Genomic DNA, 20324 nt, shown 5'->3' with positions numbered 1-20324 from the left:
AGGGACAGAAAATTGAGGAAGCAGCAAATAGCACAGTTCTTGAGAGTAGGCACATTCCAGGAGGAACAGAGGTAAGACTGAGCCAGCTGAGCATGCCCAGTTTATTCTTCTCAAATTTACCGATTAAATGAATTAGTCCCTCCATTTTTCCTGGGACAACCTTAGTAAAGGGACAGAGAAAGGCCAGTAGTGTTCACAGGGAAAATTCTTCCTCCTAAAAACCAGGAGTGGACAAATGGTGCTTCCCTCTAACATATTCCAAGGTTTTACACATTTTGAGGTTCAGTGCTTAGGTCTTGTGGGTTTAAAGAACAGACCAGATTATGGTTGGGATCCCTATCAAAAGTCAAAAGTTGTAGTTCCCTTTGTTACTAGGCACTGTGTCAATACTGTATAATTGTTTTCCATTTATAAAATGATTTCACGGGCAGTCTCTCTTTTAATTTTCACAAAACCTTGAGAGATAAGCACCATTATCTTTAAGAAGACAAAACTGAGGTTCATAAAGGATGTCTTGACCAAAGCCATTTAAAGTCATTACCAGGATCAGAATCAAGGTCTTTTGACTCTTGATCACAAAGGTTCAAGAAATACATGTCTTCCAGAGTGGCACATGACAATGTACATAGGGCTAGGTCTATGTTCCTCCAGTCTCCTTCCCTGACCCCATTAGATGTTGCCTAGAACTTTCTCTGGTCTTATTTTTTTGAAATACCTGACTGTCTAAGGAGGCAGTGTTAAGTAGGTATTAAGAGGTTTGGAGTCAGCTTGGCTGCTTACTGGTTCTATGACCTGGGACAAAGTTCTAATCTTACTGTGTCTCAGTTTCTGTAAGTGTAAAATAGGGATAATACTACCTATACATAGGGTTGTGAAAGTTAAAATAAATAGTGAGTCTTCAATAAATGTTAGTTATTGTTCCTATTAGGTGATTAGGTTGAACAGACTTTTAAGCGTTGTAGGATAGATTCTCGGTGGTTGTTTGGTCTCTCAAGAACCTGACTTTCTGTTAAAACTTGCATCATAATGTGATTCAAATGATGAAGCTGTGATAGCAACAGCCACTTTATTCGGTACCCACCATGTACTAAACATTTTACATATACCCTCTTAAATTCTTACACCTGCAGAAGCTGCGCTCATAGCCCTTGGGTACGCTGCCTCTAAATCTTGCCTGTAACGGGTGTCAGTTTTACCCATTCCCTGCCCCTCAAGCTTAAAATTGTACTCTTGAAAATTAGAAGTGTATTTTTTCCATTTCCAGTCTTCTAGCCCGTTTTGTGTTTACCGCCCCCCCCCTTCAAAGATCTCTTGCACTGATTCCAGATGTCATACATAAGTTCGCATAGTGCTGGGGATAAAAATTTTCCAGACTCTGAGACTCAAATTCACTTAAAGTGGCTAAGAGTAAATAAGTCTCTTGACAGTTACAGGAATCAACTTCCTTGAATTTGAACATTTTTCCTTTGAAGTAAGACTTTTCCAAGAAAGGATTGGCATACCCTGTCTCAAAGAAAAAGAAAAAAATAAGAAATGGTAATTGATAGTGATTTTTTTGGGGGGGGGGGGTGCATCTGGTCAGTGCGGGGATCCAAACTGTTGACCTTGGTGTTATAACACCGTGCTACCAACTGAGCTAAAAGGCCAGGCTGTTAGCTGATAGTGATTTTTATCCCAGTATCTGTTGGAGGTTCTGAGTGACATCACACTAGCTGGTATATACCTGTGCTTTAAAAAGTAAAGATATTTACATTTTCACCTGCCTTAATTTTTTATTTCAGCTGTTATATTAGATTTATCTATAATTCCCTCTCCATCTCTCATTATCCTACCCTCTCCTGACTTAGGTATTGTGTTCTCAAATCATATGCCTTTTTTTTTTTTAACCACCAAAATGAATATTTTCTAGCTGGTCCAAAGATCCAGAAATACTATAGCAAGTGTTTACTGACTCGGGTTTTTTTTTTTTTTTTTTTTTTTTCCCCTTAAAAAAATCAGTAAAATCATTAGGATGTCTTTCATAAAGATGGGTCAACTGAGCTTTTATCTTGTGGTAATTTTACCTTCACTATTTATTTTTAAAACTGTGGTAGGATTACATTGACCCTATCCAAGGTTGGACCAAAGATTCTCCATCTTCCTCATTGTTGAGAATCCAAGCCAGAAGGCCTTTATTTAAGAGAACATTATTTAAGAGAGAATTATTCTCTTTATTTAAGAAAATACTAAAAAAAAAGTCTTTTTTCTTCTGTGGCCTGTGAATAAGTGGTGTATTAAACCACACCAAATAAATCTCACTGTTTCTTTCGTCCTTCCAACCTTTCCATTGTTTCTCACTATAGTGTTCTCTTCTGAATGGTGATGTTTCAGAGTCTGTGAAATGATAAATCATTATAGATCTTTGCCAAAAACACCTGTGCATTGATTTATTGCAGCTGTTGCTGCCACGGCAGGCCGTAAGGTTGCATGTGATGTTTTCATTTTTGAAATATTTACTCATACTTTTAATGCTAGAATGTCCACACTGATGACTAAATAAATAAACAAATGAAACACTGAGAATGCAATTTGAATGGCCATTGAAGAGCTGGAAGATGATGGGGAGTATCGCGCATGTCTTTGAAGATTAAAATGAGGCAGCAATGATTCTCCTAATTAATCTAACAAAATGCAACAATATGGCAGATCAAAGTTGAGGAAGTGGATTAGTTGGGGGAAAAAATAGCAAAGCTGCATCTCAAGCAGGAATCTCTCCAATTTTGGGGTTGTCTTGTGAGCAAAAAATAATACCTAATAAATAGGCAGGAGTAAAACAGTGCCTAAAGTTGATGGAATCTCATCTTTGGGCACATCTTTTATTGGAGCCTGGAAGATCAGATGATGTTCATTTTATTCACACACATGTGCGCGCTCAAATACACACCCCTCTATGATAAAAACCTAATTTGCATTTATTCAGTATTTGGGGTGTGGGAGGAGGGTTCCATGGACTGTTTCATCTATAAAGAGAGAAATATTCTGGGAAAATGAGAAATCAGACTAGTTGTTCATCAGTTGTGAAGAGGTGGAATTTTAGACAACAACAGAAGAAAGGAGCAGCCAAGAAAGAGAAATTGGACAGACGTCTTGTCTCTCCAGGAGGCGAGCATGTAACTTCAGAGCATCCCAGCAGCTGATAATATCCAGCCTCAGTGAGCTGGCAGTGCACATACAGGTTGAAGTAGGATCCCCAAATAACTAAAGACGGGGTCCAATTTGGTTTCATGTTTATGTTTTCACTTGGATGCAAAGGGTCCTCCATTCACTGTCATTTGCTCATTCATTCAGCAAACGCTCAGTGAAGTCAGCTCTGTGCCAGGCACCATTCCAGCAATGGAGAGGACACTGTGTGCAGTGTTTCTGGGGCATTTCTCTTATGGACTTCCCGCAATGAATCTCCCTGGCATTTGGTTCTGCCAGGAGTGCCCCATCTACAGATAGGAAATTGAATTTCTTTTCCCCTGACTGGTATCAGCTTTGGTCCCTCTCTGCTCTGTTCCCCTCACCCTTCTGTACCACCAAGGTCTCTTAGAAATAAATGGTCATGGCTAGAGAAGATGGATCTTTCAGGAGTAAGTGGGAGCGGTTTCTTTATTTCTTCCTTATCCCTGGCAAGGACTCTTTGATTTTTCAACTAATGAGGCAGAAGACATCAATAGGAAAAGAAAAATAAGAACTTTCCTTGCCAGTGTTGCTTAGTTACCTCATCAACATTCCTTTGCAGCCCAGCCAAATTCTCTCTGCATATTTTTATAGTGTACATGTTTTATTGCTGTAATTGATCTATTAAGCAGAAAATATGGAGAATACATGGAGCTCCTGTCACTTTTGTGCTGTTTATTTGGATTTCTGTTTTTCTCTTTCCAAAGACCTCATTCTTTATTGTACTTTTCATTCCTAACCTGAGTAATACTCTGAAGGAATCACATCAGTATCCATGTTGGTGCACTGAACTTTGTAGCATAAAAGCAAAATCAGTGACTAACCTCAAAACTAGACACCAACTTGGAAATTCTTCATAGACAGACACCAAGTTTGAATGAACTCTGTGTCCTTAGTGCCTGGCCCTGTGTCTGTCACATAAAAGGTCTTTAGTAAATAGTTATTGACTGAATGAGCAATTGGCTTGAATTATTTATTAAGAACTAGTATTGTAATGGGTGTTGTTTATAACACAGAATTTATTTATAGTTTCTACCCAGGGGGCAAAACTTATGACTTGTTCTTTTCTTTCTGGAGACTGGGCAAGAACAGAGAATTACAACTCTGTCGTTGCTAGTGCTACATTTTATTCAGCCAAAGAAACTTTCCTGCATGAGGCTGCAGTAGCAGCAGCCACTCTCCATCTGGCATTTATGAAAAGGTATATTCACTGGGGATCTCCTAGGTGCTGAGTGCTGAGCTAGCCGAATCCATTCAGATCAAAAGACCCGGTCATTGTCATCATCTGTCATGGTGATTGTGTTCAAAACAGTGAGTCTCTCCTCATTCTTTTTCTCAAACATATGCACACTCAACTGAAGACTGTTTATGAAGCTAGCCGCCGACAAAACAACAAATGGGAGTTTATTTATTCATTCCTTTACTCAGCCAGCCAGGCAGCCCTCCAACACAGTGCTTCTCAAGCATACACTTCTCCTGAGATTTTGTTAAAATGCAGATTTAGATCTCTGAGGTCTAGGGTGAAGTCTGACAGTCTGCATTTCTAACAACCTCCCTTAGTGAGATCAGGACTTGATACTTCAGGTGATCATGGATCAGTGGATTCGGCATCACCTGGGTGCTTGTTAGAAATGCAGACTCTTAGGTACCACCCCAAACCACCTGAATCAGAATCTGTACTTTAACATAATCCCATGTTAACATTTAATTAGCTGACAATATGAATTGTGGGTAGGGCTCTGGATTGGAAAGTAAGGCCAGGTGGATTTACTGTTCCTTTTTTATTTCAAAACTGTTTTGAGTACCTGTGCATGAAAATTGGGAGAAGACACAGATGGGTGCCTCTTTGTTCCATCATTCAGTGGCATGACAAATCTGGTGTTATCCATCCTGGATTGCCATTGTCTTTAAACATGGGGCCCAACTTGTCAACCTATTCTCTCTCAAGAGAACTTCATCTTAGATGAAAAAGTTTCACCAGAAGAGACATCCTCATGTCTGACCATGTCAGAGTTATTAACACGTTTGGACCAAGCACTAGGAGAACAGAGCTTCTGTTTCCTCATCTGTAAAATGTAGATAATAATACCACCTGTTCTAGCTTCCTTTATAATTTTGCTGTGAGGATCTTCAAAAACATAAAAATGCTCGTGAGATTTTTAAACAGCTTTAGTTTAAAAAAAAAAATCTTCTTTCAGTGCTAGAAAGTATGGGTTCAAAATTTCGTCTTAACATCTACTACCTTTGTGATTTCTAGAAAATTATTTCATCTAGTTGAATCTCAATTTCTTTTTATATAAAGGGTCATAAAAACTTCCACCACACAAGGTGTGGTGAGGATTAGAAATGTTGATATATGCAAAGGATCTGTTGCATAGTAGAGTTTAATAAATGGTGGCTAACAGAGCATTAAGAGTCTTGGATGAGAAATAATCCCCCAAACACATCTTCTCGCTCAAATAAGCCTGTTAAAGCTGGGGCAGAAAGAGATTGTGATTTAAAGCTAGATAAATTTTGGAAGAATACCCATCCAGTTCAAGAGACTGATATTTTGAAGTTTGTTATTTAAGTGTCTCTGGAAGGAAAATTGCCAAAATTCAAAAAAGGTTTTAATATTTATTTAAATATTTGTAAGTACCAGTCACTGCAAGACTTTGTGATGAGGAGGATTCGCTATGATTATTCCGTCTCCTTCTCATACTCGCATCAGAATGCTAGACGGACTTGCTGATGGCATCCACAAGAGCCTGGCACAGGCATGGAGGAAGGTTTCCTCATTGGTGTCCATGCAAGCAGGCACCCAGGCCACAGGAAACAGCAGAATTGGTGGCACCTAGGGTCATGTAAGGTGATGAAAGACTGCTCTGAGGACCATGGGAATTGACGGTCCCCTCATTATCAGAATAACAGAATGGCAAGTCTTATTTGCCCAAGACATGAGGGGGTAGCTGTTGGGTTGTTACTGCTTTACTGTCAGCAATTAAACATTGGAAACAGAGGGACTATTGTCTATTTTAAAAAAAAAAGAAAAGAAAAGCTCTCCCTATCCTTTCTTTGTCTTTCTAATCTCTAACTCTCAATTTTATTTTGGAAATGCCCTTTTAATGCCTTCAGTTTTCATAATCCTCTTTTCAGGCAGATTAAACCTTTGGGAAGGAATTCTTTTGAAAAAGAGACAGCTCCATTCTTTCCCTTGAGTTTGCAGAGTTTATGTGTTGATATCCTTGCAAGCGATACCTTTTTTTTTTCTTTGTAGTAACATACATAACATAAGGATTGCCATTTTAAGCCTTTTTAAACATACAATTGTGTGGAATTAATTACATTTGTGATGCTGAGTGACTACTACCTCTATCTCTTTCCTAAACTTTTTCATCGTCCTAAACGTAGACACTCTATTCTGCACCCATTAAGCAATAACTTCTTATAATTTTCCTCATTCCACCCCCCCCACCCCACTCCCCACCATTTCTGGTAAACTCTAATCTACTTCTGTCTCTGAAATTTTCTTTTCTTTTTAATTTTTCTTAATTGACCCATGATAATTGTATATATTTATGGAGTACAGTATGATATTTGGATACATTTATGCTGTGTGCAATGATCATATTAGGGTATTTAGCATGTCCATCACCCTAAACATTTGTTACCTCTTTGTGTTGGGAACATTCAACATCCTCTCAATTAGCTACTTGAAGTTATTCAGTAATTTGTTGGCTGTAGTCCTCTGTATCACTGTAGACTAGATCTCATTCTTCCTATCTCTACAATTTTGCATCTATTGACCACCCTCTCCCTCTTCCCCCTCCCCTTACCAGTCTCTAGTAACGACTATTCTATTCTCTACTTCTATGAGATCAACTTTTTTAGCTTTTACAAATGAGGGAGAACATGCAGTATTTTTTTCTGTGCCTGACTTATATTACTTAACATAATTTTCTCCAAGCCCATCCATATTGTTGCGAATGGCAGAATTTCATTCTTTTTTATGGCAGAGTAGTATTCCATTGTGTATACATATACCACATTTTCTTTATCCAGTCAACCATTGATAGACATTTAGGTTGGTTCAATAACCTGGCTATTGTGAATAGAGCTGCCATAAAAATGGGAGTGCAGGTGTCCCTTTGACTTGTTGATTTTCTTTCCTTTGGATATTTACCAAGTAGTGGTATTGCTAGACAGTATGGTAGTTCTATCTGTAGTTTTTTGAGAAACCCCCATACTATTTACCATAGTGGCCATAGTAATCTACATTCTCACCAACAGTGTAAAAGAGTTCCCCTTTCTCCATTTCCTCACTAGCATTTACTTTCAGTCTCTTTGATAATAGCCATTCTAACTGGGGTGAGATAATATCTCATTGTGGTTTTGATTTGCATATCTCTGATGATTAGTGATGTTGAGCATTTTTTCATATACCTGTTGACCATTTGCATATCTTCTTTAGAGGAATGTCTATTCAAGTCATTTGCCCATTTTTAATCAGATTATTACTTTTTTAAAATATTGAGTTGTTTGAGTTCCTTGAATATTCTGGATATTAATCCTTCATCTATTGAATAGTTTGCAGATATTTTCTCTCATTCTACAGGTTGTCTTTTAGCTCTGAAGATTGTTTCCTTTGCAGAAAAGAAGCTTGCTAAATTTGATATAATCCCATTTGTTTATTTTTGCTTTTATTGCCTGTCATTTAGAAGTCTTATTCATGAAGTCTTTGCCCAGTGCTGTGTCCTAAAGTGTTTTCTTCTAGAAGTATTATGGTTCCAGGTCTTACCCTTAAGTCTTTAATCCATTTTGAGTTCACCTGATATATCGTGAGAGAAAGGGGTCTAGTTTCATTCTTCTGCATATGGATCTCTAGTTTTCTCAGCACCATTCATTGAAGAGATTGTCTTTTCCCCAATGTGTGTTCTTGGCTCCTGTGTTGGAAATCAGTTGGCTTTGGGTATGTAGATTTGTTTCTGAATTCTCTATTCTGTTTTATTGGTCTATGCGTCTGTTTTTGTGCCAGTACCATGCTGTTTTGATAACTATAGCTTTGTAGTATATTTTGAACTCAGGGATTGTGATGCTTCCTACTTTGTTGTTTTTGCTCAGGATTGCTCTGGCTATTCTGGGTCTTTTGTCGTTTCACATAAATTTTTGAATTTTTAAAATTTCTGTGAAGTTTGTCATGGTAGTTTGATGCAGATTGCATTGAATCCATAGATCGTTTTGGATAGTATGGTCATTTTGACAGTGCTGATACTTCCAATTCATGAGTGTGGGATGTCTTTCCATTTTTTGTGTGTCTTCTTTAATTTCTTTAATCAGTGTTCTATAGTATTCCTTGAAGAGGTCTTTCAACTCCTTGGTTAAATTTATTTTATTTTATTTTGTGTTGCTATTGTAAATGGAATTGCTTTCTTGATTGCTTTTTCTGCTGCTTCATTGCTGGTTTTTAGAAATGCTACTGACTTTTGTAAGTTGTTTTTTTTTTTTTCTTTTTTCTTTTTTTGCAGCTGGCTGGTAGAGTATATGAACCCTCTACATGGTGATGCTTTAACCAAGTGCAGCCTCTGTATGTTGATTTTGTATCCTGCAACTTTATTGAATTTTTTTAATCATGTCTAGGAAATTTTAGTAGGGTCTTTAGGTTTCTCTCTATATAAAATCATGGCATCTGCAAACAGGGACAACTTGATTTCCTCATTTCCAATTTGGATGCCCTTTATTTCTTTCTCTTGTCAAATTGCTCTGGCTAGGACTTCCAGTATTATATTGAGTTAAAGTGGTGAGATGGTCATCCACATCTTGTTCCAGTTCCACCCATGTTACTCAGTGTGATGTTAGCTGTGGGTTTGTCATACATAGCCTTTACTGTATTAATATACTATGCTTCTGTACCCAATTTGTTGGGAGTTTCTATCATGAAGCGATGTTGAATTTTATCAAAGGCTTTTTCTGTGTCTGTTGAGATGATCTTATGGGTTTTTTTATTTCATCCTGTTGATGTGATATATTACATTTATTGATTTGCATATGTTGAACCATCCTTGCATCCCTGGGATAAATCCTATTTGATCATGGTGTATAATCGTTATGTGCTGTTGGATTTGATTTGCTAGTATTTTATTGAAGATTTTTTGCCTCTGTGTTTATCAGGAATATTGGCCTATAGTTTTCTTTTTTGTTGTAATCTTGCCTGGTTTTGGTATCAGGGTAATGCTGACCTTGTAGTATGAGTTTGGAAGAATTCCATCCATTTCAGCTTTTTGAAGTAGTTTAAGAAGTGTTGGTATTAGTTCTTCTTTGAATGTCTGGTAGAATTCAGCTGTAAAGCCATCCAGCTTTTGGCTTTTCTTTGTTGGGATACTTTTTATTACTGATTCAATGTCATTACTCATTATTGATCTATTCAGGTTTCTATTTCTCTTCAGTTCAGTCTTGGTAGAATATATGCATCCAGGAATTTATCCATTTCCTCTAGGTTTTCCAATTTATTGGAGTATATTGTTCACAATAGTCTCTGATGATCTTTTGTACTTTGGAGCTATCAGTTTTAAAGTCTCTTTTTGCATTTCTGATTGTATTTATTTAGGTCTGTTCTCTTTATTTCTTAGTCTAGCTAATGGGTTTTTAATTTTGTTTACCTTTTTAAAAAGCCAACTTTTCATTTGATTGAGCTTTTGTATTCTATTTTTAGTCTCAATTTCATTTATTTCTGCTCTGATTTTTATTATTTGTTTTCTTTACTTATTTCTGATTTGGTTTGTTCTTGCTTTTCTAGTTCCTTGAAGTATATTGTTAGGTTAATTATTTGAAATCTTTCTATTTTTTTGATGTAGGTGTTTATTACTGTAGTTTTCCTTTTAATACTGTTTTGGACATATCTTATAGGTTTTTGGTATGCTGTGTGTCTGTCCTCAGTCTAATGTGTGTCTTTGTAGGTAAGGTGTGTTTCTAGTAGGCAGCATATGGATAGATCATGTTTTTATTCATTCTCTTTCTTTTTTATCATTCATTCTTTTGGTTTGGTGGTTTTCTTTGTTAATAAGGTTTGATTCCTTTCTCTTTCTATTTTGTGTATCTATTCTACCAGTTAGTTTTATGTTTTGGGGTGTTTTCATGATGGTTGTTATCCTTTTTCTTTTAGTTGTATGCCTCCCCTAAACATTTCTTTTAAAGCTGAACTGGTGGTGGTGAATTACCCTACTTTTTGCTTGTCTGAGAAAGACTTTATTTCTCCTTTATTTCTGAAGGATAGCTTTGCTGGGTCTAGTATTCTTGGCTGGCAGTTCTTTTCCTTCAGTCCTTTGAATATATCATCCAATTCTCTCCTGGCCTGTAATGTTTCTGTTGGGAAGTCTGCTGTCTAATGGAGATTCCCTTATAAGTGACTTAATGCTTTTGCTGTTTTTAGAATTCTCTCTCTGCCTTAACTTTTGACAGTTTGACTACAATGTGTCTTGGATAGGACCTTTTGAGGTTTAATCTATTTGGGGCCATTGAGCTTCCTGGATTTGGATGTTCATATCTTTTCCCAGGCTAGGGAAGTTTTTGGCGATTATTTCATTAAATATGTTTTCAATACCTTTTTTGTTTTCTTCTCTTTCTGGAATGCCCATAATTCAAATATTTGTTTGCTTAATAGAATCCCATAAATCTTGTAAGCTTTGCTGTTTTTTATTTTATGTTTTAAATTTTTTTGTCTTCCTGGGATATTTCAAAACAGCTATCTTTAAGATTAGAAATTCTTTCTTCTTTGTGATCTAGTCTGTTGTTGAGAATCTTTGATGTAGTTTTTATTTCATTCAATCGATTCTTCAGTTTCAGGATTTCTGATTTTTTAAATCATATCTATCTCTTTGTTAAATTTTTCATTCAGATCATGAATTGTTTTTCTGATTTTGTTGAATTGTTTGTCTGTATTCTTTTGTATCTCAGTGAGTTTCCCGTAAGATTATTAATTTCAATTCCTTTTCCAGCAAGTGGGCAACTTCTGATTCTTTGGGATCAGTTACTAGAGGATTATTGTGTTTCTCTGTTGGTGTCATGTTTCCTTGTTTTTCATGTTTCTTGTTTCCCTACATTGGTATTTGTGCATCTGTTGGAACAGTCACCTCTGAGTTTTATAGGGTGGATTGCATGGGAAAGGACTTTCACTTGAATATGCATCCTTGGGTGCCAGTTGGGTTGAGTATAATGGCTTTGTTCTGGATGGGTGCAGTAGTGTAGTTTTTTCAGCTGTAATTCACTTTTGCTATTTGTGTGTGTGCCTGTGGTTGAGAGGTTTGTGGCAGTGGTGGCACAACTTTGGTAGAGATGGGTTCACTGTGTTGGTTCTAAGACTTGGAGTGTGCATGTACTCAACCATGGGTCAGTCATCTCTGGAGCTGGCTCACTGAGGATGGGGTTGCTGGATTGATTTTCAGGCTAGTTGTGTGGGTGTGTGGTGTCAGGGATTTCAGGGCTGGTTTGAGAGTGGGAGGGTCACCATGCTGATTATCTAATTTGGTGCAGGTCCAACAGAGGCATGTCAACCAGGCTGTTTCTCATTCAAATGAGTGGGCGTGCAATGGCTTTAAGACTTGGGTGTAGGTCCACCAGGGGTGTGACGGTGGGCTATTGCGCTATGTCGGCGGTGCTGGCACACTTTGGCTCAGCTAGCTGGGTGTAAGTCTGCCAGGAGCCAGTCCACTGCACCATTTCCTGGAGCCAGGTATGAGGTTATGCTTTCCTGGGTGGCTCAGGAGCAGGTCAGCTAAGGGCAGGGTGGTGATCTGCTTCTTGGGTGGTAAGCAGAGCCAGTAGGCAGGCCTGCAGAGAGGTAGCCATACCAGCAGCTTTTTGGGCAGTGAGTGAGGCTGCGACACAGGCCTGCCAAGACTCCTGGATGGGGCTGCAGAGAGGTGGCCTGATGAGCCATTTCTCAGGCAGTGGGTGAGGCCACTAGATAGGGCTGCATAGAGCAGGTCCTGCCAACCTCTTTTTGGGCAGTGGGCAAGATGACACAGTAGGTCTGTTGGGAGGGGGCCTAGCCAGTTGCCTCTTGGGCAGTGGGTGAGGCTGCCAGGTGGAACCACAGAGAGAGGGCTCTGCCAGCCAGTTCTTGGGTGGTAGGTGAGGCCATTAGGCAGGACTGTTGAAGGTAAGACTGCCTAGTTGCTTCTCCAGGATGGCACAAATGCACTTTTATTCTATCAGCCTGGAGGTGTATCTGTTAGAGTAGGGACTCATGGGTCATTTTTCTGAGTTGAGAGCACAGAATTCAGCTGTGGTTAGGGGTTGGAGGGTCTGTCTTTGTGATCTCTGGCTCAGGATGTGGGGGTGCATCAGTTCAGCAGGCCCAGGATTGGCTTCCCAGATGTGTGGTATTGGGGTCAGAGCTGCTCCTGGGTCCAGGCTTCAAGTGTTTGGGATCAGGGCATTGTATCCTCTAATGTGAGTGTGTTGGGACGACAGCAGAGCCTTAAGGCTGGGGAAGCACAGTGGTTACTGGTCCAGGGGCAGGACATGCTCTCCACAGCAGCTCCTGTACTACGTTGGCTTGGGTCACAAGGGTGGGGAGTGGGGAGTGCACATGCTCCTGATCTGGTGCATTGCAGTGTGTGTATTCTAGGCAGCTCCCCACAGTTGGCTCCAGGCCTGCAAGGGCTGTGGAATCCTCTGCAGTAGGAATTGCAGGCCCCTCTAGTGAGAATTGGGGTTGGTGTGGGCCTTCTTCCTACCTTTTCCCTGCAAAGGAATATCTTTCCTGCACCAGTCCTGGTGGCAGAGATTTGGCAGCTAAGGCTGCCTCTCCCTCCTCTCTATGGTGCCATCCTGGGCTTTTGTGCTCCATGGGGCTCTAACCAGTTTCCTGCTGCCCTCCTGCACTCTCCTACAGATGCCCCCCCTCAATATTTAGCCTTCTGTTAGTTCTTCTGGTCATTTTCTGTGAGAGGGACATACCCAGGGACCTCTAGTCCTCCATCCTGCCCTACCTCCTTCTCGCAGGTGATGTTCTGAACTACCCAGGAGTGTGATTTCAGTATCAAGCAGACAGTGTCACATGACTGGCTTTTCCTCATGGATCTTTCTGGAGGGGTGTGCATGGTCAATGCCATGTGATGAGGGGGAAAAAACCCACCTCACTGATGTGGCATTTCGGTGAAAACCTATTAGAAAGAGGGTGGGGTTAAGAGGGAGGAAGTGATCAGGCAGAGGCTGGAGGAGGCGTTCAGCTGCTTGATTAGCAGTACTGAGCAAAGAGCAGTCATTGGGAAGGAAGTGCGATGTGTCACATATATATTTTTGCCTTAATAACTTAAGGTTGAGTGCATCCCCATGTTTGAGTGTGGAATGGTAGAACCCCTTTCAGGCAGGAAAAAAGCAGTTCTGTGGGATCGTGCTCCAAATGCATTTAAACAGATTCCATGATAGTCTCTTCTAAATCTGGCCACAGCTGTTGGCTCATTTTGTTAGGGCTTGATCTGTGGGTGAATTGGTTATCTCCTCTCTATTTGAAGGCAACAGGACACAGCCTTCACCTCTACCCAATACGTACAAGCAGTCTTGGAGGAATTTGTGGATAGAAGCTCTGTGTAAAGGAAGCTTCAGGAACTAGACAGGTCGAAGGACATCACTTTTTAAAATATAAGGCTACATGGAAAAAGCATTTGTTAGGAGTCAACAAACTGGATTTCAGTTCCATCTGTGCCCCCTGCCAGCTATGTATGGGACCTTGTTAGACAAGTAAATTTATCTCTTGGGGAGAATGGTACCTGCTATAAAGCCACTATCCCTGCTGTAAATCTATATATCTTACTAGATTTTCATGAAGGTCACATGTGACAATGGAGAAGACAGCACTGAAGACTTCAAGGCTGTGCTTTCCAATATGGTAGCCACTAACTGCATGTGGCTATTTAAATATAAACTAATACAATAAAATATAAAATTTAGCTCCTCAGTCACACTAGCCACATGTCAATTGCTCAATAGCCTCATGTGGCTAGTGGCTACCGTATCGGACAACAAAGATATAGAAAATTTGCATTATCACAGGAAGTTCTATTGGATAGCTGTGCCTCAAGGTGCTTTTGGGTATGATCTTCAGGATATAAAGGGTGACACATTGTAGGGGTGACAAATGCTGCCATAGTTAGGTGTGCTTGGAAAGAAACAGAACTCACTCAAGTTAGCTGAAATAAAAAAAGGGATTTATTTGACAAATCAGGAAAAACGAATTGATCCCAATGGCAGGGACATAGCTAGGTTTCAAGAGAAATTGGAACTGATTCCTAAAATATTATTAGGAATAAAGAAGCCACTTCTCCCTTTTCACTGTCTCTTTTTCTCTTGTCTTCCTCTCTCTGGCCACTTGGACACTTGTCTCTGTTTTTCTGTATGTCAGCAGCCTTCTTCCCCTCCTCCACCTGTTCTTCCTTCTCTCCCTTCTTTTCTCCTCCACTCAGCTCTGCACACCAGCTTTCTCAACTGCACTACATATGGTCCAAACAGGGCTTAACTAGACCTTGTTTTCATAGCCTCTCATGGATAATGTCCAACAAAGGCTGGGTCCTGATTCCAAATTCCCAGGAGAGACATTCTTATTAGCCAGCTTGGTGTGATAGTCTCCCTGCTCCTACCTGCTGTGTCTGGGAGGATGGGGGTAGGGACCTCTTGTTTATGCAATAGGGACAGCTGGGGTGGGGTTCTAAAAACGAACACAGGATTGGATTATTGACTGACACGCTCATCCTTAGCACCTTGGAGAGGTCCATTGAGCCTATGATCACACAGATCACGCAGATCACACAGAGGTTTGACAAAGGTCATAAAGAAAAACTGTGTGATGCCTTCTCTCCTTTAGTTATTTGCATGGCTGCATCACCAGTACAGATTCACAGGGCAGTGGCTTAACCTCCATGTCCATAAACCTGGGTGGATATGGGCACAGCCAGGAACACAATGTGGAAATCAGCTCGTTGTCATTTCTTCTGTGCAAACTGGGTACTTACGAGTTCCCTTTTCTCTTCCTCCTTTAGGAAGGAACATGAGGTTCCCTTGGAAATCATTCAAGAGGAAGATGGAAGGGGCCATTTAAAAGATATTAAAATCTGCAGGCTACAAGACTGGGACCTGAGGGCTGGCATTGGAAAACCCTATTGGGCTGTAATCTCTCACTGAAAAGTTCCAGGTGCCTTTTTGCTTCCTGCAAAAGAAAGGAAGAGAAGGAGAAGACCATGTCCATAGCTCTGAAGCAGGTGTTCAACAAGGACAAGACCTTCCGGCCCAAGAGGAAATTTGAACCTGGCACACAGAGGTTTGAGCTGCATAAACGGGCCCAGGCATCCCTCAACTCGGGCGTGGACCTGAAGGCGGCTGTGCAACTGCCCAGTGGGGAGGACCAGAATGACTGGGTGGCCGTGCACGTGGTGGACTTCTTCAATCGGATCAACCTCATTTACGGCACCATCTGTGAGTTCTGCACTGAGCGGACCTGTCCTGTGATGTCAGGGGGCCCCAAATATGAGTATCGGTGGCAGGATGACCTCAAGTATAAGAAGCCTACTGCACTGCCGGCTCCCCAGTACATGAACCTGCTTATGGATTGGATCGAGGTTCAGATCAACAACGAGGACATATTTCCAACATGTGTGGGTAAGTCTGTGGCCAGCTTCTCAGTTTTTTTGTCACATCCCCCACCCAGAAAGTTTGCAAAGGGTTCTTCCAGAACTGCCTTTGAATGCTGGATAGCACCCATGTCAGTGTTTCCCTAACTTGCATTACTCATATACCTGCAGTGTCTTTTTTCATATCTGAGACTCTTTGAAATGGAAAAAAAAAAAAAAAATTATTTATGGACCACTTACAGTTATTTTTGCAGACCCCAGTGGCACACATACCACATGCTGGGGAACACTGACGTGGTGAAATCTTAGATTTGTTCTGGTTGGCTTCCTTAGGATTAGACTTTAAATCCACCCAGTTGTCCTGGTAAGATTTTTATTTTTTGACTGACTAATTAAAGTTATATGACTGGTGCAATTATGGGTATTCTTCCCTCAGGATTAAGAAATCCCAGTGTGAGAATCCATGGATTTGTTTGAGGAACAAACAAACAGGGTTCAAATTCTGGGGAAACAAATATCCTGACATTCTCTTCTCTCTCCTAATTATAGGTTATTAATTCTGGGCTGTCATGTTAACTTTGACTGTTGCATAGTTGATGGACCCACTGCAACACTTGAAATGCAAATGCTTTTGTTTGCTTTGTGCTATAGGCCATAAAATCCTTCAAGGGGAAGGACCAAACGTTTTCTACCTCTTACATTTCTTTATGCTGCTGGTCATTGGATTTCCCATGCACTAAAGGGCCAAATTTAGAATTTGGTATTTTATGCCCCAGGCTCAGTAGGAATGAGCAATCTGCTGCTTTCACAGTTGTATCTCCAGTGCTTAGCACAGTGCTGTGGAACCTTTGTAGGCACGCAGGGAATATTTGTGGAATGATTGAATAAATACTTGTGCTATTGGAAAGTATTATTGAAGAGCTCTGAGATGGTTGGAGTACAAAAAAGTATTGGAAACACACTGTTGAAATCATCTCTCAATGGGAAGGGGGGTTGTCCGCATGTAGCGTATGGAAAGTTGAGAAAGGGCGTATGGAAGTAATTAAGTTTATACCAGAAAAAAAAAGTATATAAATTGATTGGTGAGGTATATACATCTTGAAATATTCCACACACAAACCAATTTGTCAGAATCCTTGTGTTGCCTTGGCTTATCCAGTTCCTTATGTTCTTTCTCTCTCCTGTCCCTCATTAACAGGAAGGAGGTGAGATGTGTGGTAGTGCAAACCAGCCCCTCAGTTCACAGCATAGGAGGAAGAAGGAGGTTTCAAAAACTCCCCTGAGCATATATTATGCACCTTGGAGGGGTGGGAATTTCTTGGGTTCATGTATTTTTGCATTTTCATTGACTGTTAGAGGCTACTTTTGGATCTGGGAGGAATTTTTTGTTTTCCAGATGCGTTATAAGCAACTACCGATGATGCCCAGTGTGCAGAACATAAGATAGCAGTGAAGATGAATAAATGTGGGCAAGGATACCTCCTTATTGTCCTTCCCCTGTGTCTGCTACTGGAAGCTCTGAACTCTGGGCACTCCTGCTCTCTCTGGCAGCTATGGTTCCCACATAGAGTTGCTGACCAGAAATCACAGCACAGAATCACGTGTGTTACCTGACAGTGAGGAAGCTTCTGGCAGTCTGCTTAGAAAACAGGACATCACAGGTGTTTTGGATTTTGCTTGGAGGAAATCAGTGGATGTTTCGACATGCTTTGCTTTCTTTTTCTAGACATTTCCTTAGTCATTCAACATGCTCGGGGAACAAACTCACCTGATCAGAATCTTCTATTTCAGCTCTACGCAATCTATGCACCATAGCACACTAGTACTCTAAGAGATCTTAATGGGTGTACCATGAGTTTTTTCCTCCCATGGAAAAATAAGTTTGGGAAGTGCTGAGTGAAATTGATTACTTGACCACAGGACTTTTAATATGCCAATGTACGTCATGAATTTCCAAGAAAATAGTAATGCAGGTATGGTATTTCCTAATTGGACTCTGATACATACCAGTTTTTGTTTTTTTGTTTTTTTTAATGGAACATCATTAGCATCTTTTTGGAAATGTTAAGATATATAAATTAGGGTTGTCAAACTTTTGTTTGCATCAGAATTACTTGGGTCTTCTGTTCAAAATGCGAATTGCTTGATCCTTTCCCTTAACAACTAAATCAGAATCTCATAGGTGAGATCTAAGAACTTGTACTTTTTTTCTTTTTTTTACTTGTAGTCACCGTGTTGTATAATTGATCGTTTGAATTTATTCTCTTGTCTAACTGAAATTTTGCATTCTTTGACCAATATCTCTCCAACCCCTCCCCACCCCCCTCCCAGTTCCCTAGTAATCACCATTCTACTTTCAGCTTCTATGAGTTCAACTATTTTAGATTCCACACAGAAGTAAGATCATGCCATATTTGTGTTTCTGTACCTGGTTATTTCACTTAACACAATGTCCTCAGTATTTATCCACATTGTTGCAAATTCATGGATTTCCTTCTTTTTTTAAGGCCAAATAGTATTCCATTGTGTATTTATATTACATTTTCTTTATCCATTCACATACCTGTTGGCCATTTGTATGTCTTCTTTTGAGAAATGTCTATTCAGATCCTTTGCACAGTTTTTAATCAGATTATTTGTTTTCTCTCTATTAAGTTATTTGAGTTCTTTATGAACCTTCACTTTATTTATTTATTTATTTATTACGAATATTTGAACCTTCACTTTTAATAAGTACCCACCACTACTCTGTTTGTTGTAACCGCCTGGAATGCTTTTCATTCCCTCAGAAATTGTCTGGTTTGTTACCTCTCTGATTTTACCCATGCTCTCTCCTGTAATCACCCACTTCTCTGTCTAGTGAATTCTCATGCATCCTTTGAGGTCCAGCTCAGATACCATGTCCTCTGTTCTAACATGTACATGCAGCTGGTGATCAAAACAAAGTTAAACAAATGTCTCCGAATCCCTTTGTCATCATCCCTGGATATTTCCTGCACCTTGCTTCCACAGGGTTTTGTTTTCTCTAAGTTTTCCAAGGTGAAATGTTGGAGGTACCACCATCCACCCTCAGTGTGAGGATCGTCATCAGCATCCTGCTCACCTCTGTGATTTGCCCCTGGATGTTAGCGTTGCTGTCTTTTGGAAGAACCTATTCTTAGGAGCCACTTTCCCTGTTACGCTCCATTTCCTCCTCTTCTTCCTCCCCCTCATTCCAGCCTACTTTTCTTCTTTTTGATCTTTGGGCTGTCTTGAGTCATTATCATGGAAATGATCAAGATGTCTGTCAGGATAAAGTAAAAGAAGAATTCTAGACAAATAGCAGACCTTGGGTGGATGAGAAATGAGGAGTAGTTCTGCTTAGAATTACAGCTTTGAATCCTGGGCATAATTCTGTTTTTCTGCCTGGGAATTGGGAGGGGTTCACACTTCACCTCCTCCCTCATCATTATCCAAAGAAATAGAACTGGAAAATACTGGCAGATGTGAAAGCTTCACCCTTAGTCAGGTATTAAAGGATATAAACAGCTGTTGATCTCTGCCATTGAAACACTGAGGAAAGAAAAGCTTTCATGTGTTCCTAGATTCAAGTTTAACTAGGAGACCCGTGCGATTTCAGAAGTCGAGCTTTCTGAGATGGGAGAATACCAAACAGATGTGGTGCCTTTGTAAACCACAGTCTCCTCCACTCTCCCTTGAACCCCTCTGGCTTCCTTTGTTAAAAACTGAGCAGATGTTCCTGTTAAAGCCCTTAAAACAGCAGTAACTTCAGGGGCAAGGGCCACCTCCTCTTGGATTATATCTCTTTAACCACCTTTAGAGATAACAAAGCCAAGGCAGAAAAATAAAAAGCCAAGGACTTTTTTAAAAAATCCTATTGCCTGTCTAATTATGATAATTTTTATGTTCTAGCTCCCAGATTTCCTGTTTTTCTATTATATAATAGGATTTAGTGTTTTAGATCTGATACTCAGGAAAAAAAAATGCATAGAAAACATAGACCTCCTCTAGCTTGTGTATTTTTAAAAGTCTTTGAAAATAATGAATATGAACGTATAAAAGACGATTACATGATCTCACCTACTTCTGTGGTTTTAGAATAAACTGGTGTCAGGGCAGGAAAGATCAGGAAAAGGAAGGGAAGGAAATAAGGGAGGGAATTTACATCTATTGAATCTGCTAAATGCCAGGCACCGTACCTGCCAGTGTTAATCTTTCTTAATTCTTACAACTCAATGAAGTAAAAATGAAGTTAATATCCCATTTTACTGGTGAGGAGCTGACATCTAAACAAGGTACGGTGCTTTCCCAAGGTTTTATAGCTAATATATAATGTAGGAGTCAGAGCTCAAAAATATCTGGCCAAAAATCTATGCCCTTGCCATATACTACCATTCATTGAATGTATCATTTTTTCACAGATTTTCCTTCACATGGTTTTTCGATGATTTTTGGAGGTTGTTTAGGATGGAGAAAACTTAATACAACCTGTTTTGATTGGGGTTTCTTGGCTAGAAATTT

At 39.9% G+C, this 20324-nt stretch overlaps 1 protein-coding gene across 1 annotated transcript in view; it reads left to right on the top strand.

The window, feature by feature from the left end:
• The first annotated feature begins 15413 nt into the window (after positions 1 to 15413).
• Positions 15414 to 20324, top strand: part of MOB3B (MOB kinase activator 3B) — a 118264-nt gene continuing 113353 nt past the window's right edge. The window contains exon 1 of the mRNA XM_063081410.1: positions 15414 to 15831. Within this exon, the coding sequence (XP_062937480.1) occupies positions 15414 to 15831 (418 nt within the window). The remainder of the gene's footprint in view (positions 15832 to 20324) is intronic.

This window comes from Cynocephalus volans, chromosome 16 (assembly GCF_027409185.1).
Source record: "Cynocephalus volans isolate mCynVol1 chromosome 16, mCynVol1.pri, whole genome shotgun sequence".
Taxonomy (NCBI): Eukaryota; Metazoa; Chordata; class Mammalia; order Dermoptera; family Cynocephalidae; genus Cynocephalus; species Cynocephalus volans.
Note: the sequence above shows the minus strand (reverse complement) of the source record. Positions and strands in the feature narration are given on the sequence as shown.